Source organism: Rhea americana, unplaced genomic scaffold (genome assembly GCF_003343005.1).
Source record: "Rhea americana isolate MKP2758 unplaced genomic scaffold, rheAme1 scaffold_637, whole genome shotgun sequence".
Lineage (NCBI taxonomy): Eukaryota > Metazoa > Chordata > Aves > Rheiformes > Rheidae > Rhea > Rhea americana.
The window spans coordinates 43,711-49,776 of NW_028186798.1; the positions used below are offsets into that span (position 1 = coordinate 43,711).

Consider the following 6,066-nt stretch of genomic DNA (forward strand, 5'->3'; position numbering starts at 1 on the left):
ATCCATGAGGGGGTAGGAGCCAGAGGAAGGGGTCTGTGAGGGAAGGGGAGGTCTGTGGGGAAGGGGATCCATGAGGGAAGGGGATCCATGAGGGAGTAGGAGCCAGAGGAAGGGGTCTGTGAGGGAAGGGGAGGTCTTTGGGGAAGGGGATCCATGAGGGAAGGGATCCATGAGGGGGTAGGAGCCAGAGGAAGAGGTCTGTGAGGGAACGGGATCCATGAGGGAAGGGGGTCCGTGAGGGGGTAGGAGCCAGAGGAAGGGATCTGTGAGTGAAGGGGAGGTCTGTGGGGAAGGGGATCCATGAGGGAAGGGGGTCTGAGGTAGGAGTCTGTGGGGAAGAGGGCTCTGAGGTGGGGGTCTGTGAGGGGAAGGGACTGGGAGAGGGCAAGGCCCAAGAGAAGGCTGGGAGCAGGGGCCGTGTGGGGAGACGGTGGGTTTGGAGCAGGGAGTAYGTGGGGAGAAGGCGGGTGTGAACCAAGGCTGGCCCTCWYGGGTGGGTGCCCACTGGGAGCAGGRCATGCTGCAGGATGAGGTCTCCTGTGGGATGGAGGAGGAGGAACAGCAGGAGTCCTGTGGCTGGGGCCAGATCCGGCCTGGCCACGCCAACAGCCCCAAGAGGACAGTAGTTGTGCAGGTAAATAAAGCTCTGCCTTTTCTTCCAGGCATCTAAGCTCACTAAACATATGCTAATTAAGCAGTGCCGGCTCCTCTGTGAGGCAGATGAAAGACACATGGGAGGAAACACCACCTGTTTCGGCAGCATGGAAAAAATGCCGCACAAAAGATGGAAACTGAGTCCTGAGGACTGAAATCAAGCAAATCAGGAAGGTACAACAGGCCAGGACAGGGCCCTTCTCGAAAAAGCACTTTGGAGCAGACATCCTTTAAGTCCTAACCCCAAGTGGCAAACTCGGAGCCCACCTTTTTGAGGTGTCGGGTATAATCCTGTATTTTTCAGGAGGTGCTGCTGCTTGATCCCCCTCAAATCGGAGCTCTTCCGAAGCCAGAACATTGTGCTGAGAGTCTTGAAGGGACTTTCCTCGCGTCTGTTGCGTGCAAAGATCGCCGCCTGCTTGTTCGGGTGTGCGGTTTTTGCAGCCTCAGCTGCTTGTGCTACACTGGCATGAGGCAGCAGTCAGGGACCAGGGGATGGTGAGGAGGAGGAAGGGATTCACGGTCGTGAGCGAAGCGTGCAGCACCCTGGCTAGTGCTGCGGCCAAATGTGCTTCTCTGGATGAGCAGAAAGCACTTTTTTCCTGCCATTCCCTACTCTTTTTTTTTTTGAGCGATCGCAATGAGGAAGACTGAGCAGGAGAGGAGGGAGAGGATAAGCACAGCAGTGACAGGAATAGGCAGGGAGAGAAAAGGGCACAGAGAGCTGGAAAAAGAAACTCACTTTTCGGGAGAAAACAGCTGAAGTGCATATGCGTGACTCACTCGAAGAGGGCAGTTTCGGGACACATCCCTCCAGCTGCTTCTCTTTTTCTGGCATTTCTGTATGTCCTGATGTTTCTGTATACTACAAAATAGTGTGTGTGCAAATATGAGGTGATGTTAGCTGTTTTTTTTTCTCTTTTTTTTTGTGCCAGCTAGTTTAAAAGCCTGTTTTACAGCCCAATCTGACAGAAGTGTATAATCTCAGTCAGCTCAGCCAGCGTAAATATTAAAGAGCTGTATGGGTTGTTGAGTTACTCAGGTCTTTCCTTCTCCCAGATGATTTCTTGAAAAGCCCTGACACTAGACTCCAATTAAACATGCATGTCATTAATTGAACTTTGCTGAGAACCGTGCTCAGAATGCTTCACTCTTTGCTCCAAAAATTAATTTGCACCGCAGCAAGGGAGACCATTGATTTCTGCTGCCTCACAATAAAAACTGCTCTCCTGTTTCATAAAGAGAACTTAAGTGTTTGCTTGATTWAAAAAAAAAGGTGGTGGCAGGGAATCTGTAAATCTTGCCCATATTAAAGGAGCATAAATCGAGCAGAGCTGCTGCCTCCAATATGGAAGATCTGCATTTTCTCCGCTGTCTTGAAGCTTATTAGTCACCGGTGCCAAAGAACCGCTGCTGGCACAAAACCGATGTGGAGCAATAGCCAGCCTAATGTGTTTATCGCCAATCTTTTTTTATTATTATTATTTTCTTCTCTGTATTTTCTTTCTTTTGCGGCCCAGGTGTCGTTTGAACACTAACAGATCGCGGCAAGGAGGACGGACGGACGGACAGCGTGGTGGTTCCACACGTTGGCGACTGGCAGGCTACATTTTACAGATGGGTAAGTAGAGGCAATGAGGAAGTGATTTGCCACGCTCAAACTCCTAGTTACCAGCAGCATGGAGGGAAAAAAATATCCAGAATCCAGGTTGTTGCCAGCAGCAGTAGGAAAGAACGAGCAAGAATGTGTAAATGTGGCTTGATGAGCCATGCGTGGCATTCGGGCGTTGACTATCGATCCAGTGTCTAGGCTATTTTCCCTACGTTCAGACTTCCTGTTACATGATACCAGCCTTATTCTCAGGGTGTTTCTTGTTGAGCAAATACTCTGTTTTGAACAGACACATTAAAAATTGGTAGCTGGCTCAGGTCATTAAAGATTTTGCATCTCTTTTTAAGGGCGCTTGTGACCTTTCAGGTYTGGAGATCATGAAACCCTGACCCCTAAGGCAGGATGAATTTTGCCACTGTTTTGAAGTGAAACCTGAAATGTGCCCTTCCGTGCAAGCCATGTCCCTGGAGGAAACGCGACGGCAGCATTAAACCAGCGTGATGAGGCAGCAGAGGCCGCAGGTCGGTGCCAGACRAGGGAAGGAAATACCGATTTCTGTGCTGCGGGTAATCAACCGCGGGAAGTTATTGAGGCCAAATGTTCAGTGCGTTTCCCTGTGGGAACTAGGCAAAAGAACAACATCAGCCCGGCTTTGCTTGAAGTGAGGGAGCTCACATTATATTAAATTACTTAAAGCAGAGATCTTAGTGCACCTGAAGGACAATGCGGGCTTAGCCCACCTTTAATTCTGCCATTTTCATGCCAAGAATAACACAAAATTAGGGACCGTGCAGAAGAATTAATGGTTTGCAAGATGGGGAAGAGCTGTAAATTATTATTATTATTATTATTATTATTATTATTATTATTATTATTATTATTATTATTTAGGAGGCAGATTGTGATTGTTCTGACTGGGGAACATGCTATTAAAAACATCCCCCTGTGACACCGTGCTCAGAAACACCTCTGGAGCCAGACACAGCTGCTGCATCTCCACATTCGACGTCTCGGCTGCATCGCAGGCACTTCCAAACGCCAGAAGAGATAAGACAACATTGGAGCTGGCAATTTTTGAAAGATTTTTTTTCTGCTTTTTAAGACTAAAGCCATTTCTGAGCCCCCGGTGCCAGACAGAGAGACCAAAGTTTGTGGAAAAGCAAACRTATGAAACAAAAATTTAGTCCTGATGTGCACCTGGTGTGCCGTTCCTTGAAAAAATGCCAAATCAAGGGCCAGACTGACACTGTTTTAAGACATAACTTGCCAGACTATGGATATTTTGGAAGGGAGTCACTTGACACGGAAGGAGACCATCGGCATCACCCAGCACTTGGGACTGAGCCGGCACCGACCCGAAGCCAGCTGTAACTGGACCTTGCGCTCCAGAGCTCAGGAATCTTGTTCCCTTTCTAAGGCCACAGATGGAAAATGAGGAAATGGGGTCAAAAAAAGGCCTGTCAAAGCAGAGGGAGGAGCAACTGCGTTTTCATGAATCATAAAYGCTCCCAGCTTCTCAGATTCACATTTTTCAAGTGTTCAGCCTCAAAAGAAAGGAGTTCCCAGGCAGCAAGGGCACAGGGTCAGTGCAGAGAACCCAGGGAAGGGAAAACATGGGATAAATCCCTGACCTCCCAGCCCTACCATGGGAGAGGATGCTGGTGAGACAAGCCGTGGAAGAGGAAGCACAACCATCAGGGCAAAGTTTGTGGGAAAAGCTGTTGTTGGGCATCCCAGCAGCCGCGGAGGGTCGCTGCCRCCAGCGGGGAAGGGCAGCGACACGATTTTCTTGCATTTTCCAGCAGCACCAAGCGGCGGCTTGAGATTTTTCTGACCGAAAAATATGACGGTGCGTTTGAGACGCGGGTGAGCTCCCAGGGACTGTGTTCYTGAGAGGGACCCGCTCGGCCCCCCTCAAAAATCCCTCAGTTCTCCCGGTGGCCGCTGGACGGCCCTGACACCAATGTCCCCGGGAGCATTTCAGTGCTGGAGTCCAAAGTAAACGAACGTGATTTATGCATCGACATCCCCGGCAGCAGCGGACCGTGTCCGCTAGGAGCGGCTTCCCACGCTGCTGCTTTTCCGACTCAGCTGCTCTCCGGGAAGTGCGGGAGAAACCGCGCTGGCCCCTCCTGGCGTTCGCTCCGGTTTTACAGTATCGTTTCCTAAAAGGCTCGTAATCAGCTGGGAGAGATGTCGAGAAATAATTAAGCCAAGCAGCAAATTGAGTGCCAAACACCGTAATTCCTTGGCACAAGCCCCCGCTCCAGCTATAATTAGCATTTCCTGGCAATGCTGTTAATTAAACCAGGGCCGTGTCCGCGTGACACGTTTCCAGGGCCGCTGACCACAGAGCCAACTTGCCGTTGAATTTCCAGGGGACCTGGATTGATTTCCCAGGACCGGGGGCTCTCCCTGAATCCGAGCACGGGAACAGCCCACATGAACCTCCATGGTGCGAGGCAGCTGGAGCCCTGGGAGCAAGACGACGCCGTAAAAACTTCGCATAACCCTGCAAACTGCCCCGGTTCTGGCCGCCTCTGATAAATTAATTTCTCCACGCTCTTTTTTCCGCCCCCGGGATAACGGCAGGTGCCATCGCAGTTAACAGCGGTAGGAGCCGCTGCCTCCAGTTCGACGCTGTTAAAATCACCTGCGTCTCAACGGGGACGTCTCCTGGGGACGAGCTGGCACCGTGGGCGGAACACCCTGACGGCGCCAGGTCCTTTTCTCAAAAATAACAGAAAATAACAAATAGAAAAGGTCTCCAGGGGCAGATTCAGGTTTAYGGAGACGCAGAGGTTTGCGCCGAGGCCCTTTTGCGCTGCCGAGGCTGGTGTAATTGTCYGGGGACGCGGTGGGACAGCCCTCACCCCGCGAGCCCTCTGCTGGCACCGGGAATTTTCTGCGCAGATGGAAGTTTTTGGGGCTGTGCAGCCCGTCTCGCCTCAACGCCTGGAACCGCAGCCCTTTCCCACAGATTTTGGACCTTAGAGATGCTCCAGCAAGYGGCATGAAAACAAGCGGCCGGCAGCAGAGGGAGATCCACGCCRGACTGTTTCCCCGGCAAGGACGTACCCCGATGCTGGATATAAAACATCCCCCTCCGTAATGGATTAACACACGGATAACAGCGCGCCTTGGGGCATCTGCCACCTTTATTGAGCGGTGCCGCAGCCACGACCGCTCCCCGCCCGAGCGTCACTTGGCTGCTGCCTCATCCCGCCGCGCGTCCGCGGTCGGCGGCGCCGCGTCACCGGCCCGAGGCGCCCGGCGGCGGCAGCTCTTTCTCCGCTCGCTCAATTTGCTCCTCCGTCAGCACCACGGGCTTGTACTTCTCCTCGAAGAGCTTCTCGTTGGCCTCGGAGTGGAGGTGGTGGAAGGAGACGGCGCGGAGGTGCTCGGGRAGGAACCTGAACTCCTCCTCGTTGATGTCGCAGTCCCTCATCTTGGCGTGCAGAACCCACCAGCGGCCGCAGAAGCCCACGTCGAGGATGCGGCCCGGGAGCTCGCGCCAACGGGGCTGCAGGTAGCGGCACCGCGCCGCGTAGAGCCCGGCCTGGGCGTCGAACGGCGCCTCGTACACCACGGCGAGGAGCACGAGGTCGCGGTAGCGCAGCCGCCCGCCGTCCCGCAGCCGCAGCAGGCGCTGGACGTGCCCCTCGGCGACGCCGCTGCGGGTCCGGGGCGAGAGCAGCAGCAGGGAGCCGGCGGCCTCCAGCAGAGCCGCCTCGAAGGTGCCGGCGCCGGGGACGGCAGCGCCGCAGGCGGCCACACCGGCCACCAGGGCCAGGCAGCCG

General features: G+C 53.6%; 1 protein-coding gene and 1 long non-coding RNA gene across 2 annotated transcripts; one reads left to right on the forward strand and one right to left on the reverse strand.

Annotated features, from left to right (window-relative positions):
• Positions 1–400: 400 nt before the first annotated feature.
• Positions 401–2,825, forward strand: LOC146586929 (uncharacterized). Its single transcript, XR_014897741.1, has 3 exons — positions 401–634; positions 2,175–2,275; positions 2,614–2,825. It is a non-coding gene; the product is annotated as an uncharacterized LOC146586929 (long non-coding RNA).
• Positions 2,826–5,406: 2,581 nt separating this feature from the next.
• On the reverse strand, positions 5,407–6,062 carry TIMM29 (translocase of inner mitochondrial membrane 29; the record flags this gene model as incomplete). The annotated part of the gene is made up of 1 exon (XM_085320446.1): positions 5,407–6,062. A coding segment is annotated over one exon (543 nt), but the record flags the coding sequence as incomplete, so codon positions are not given.
• Between the last annotated feature and the right edge of the window lie 4 nt (positions 6,063–6,066).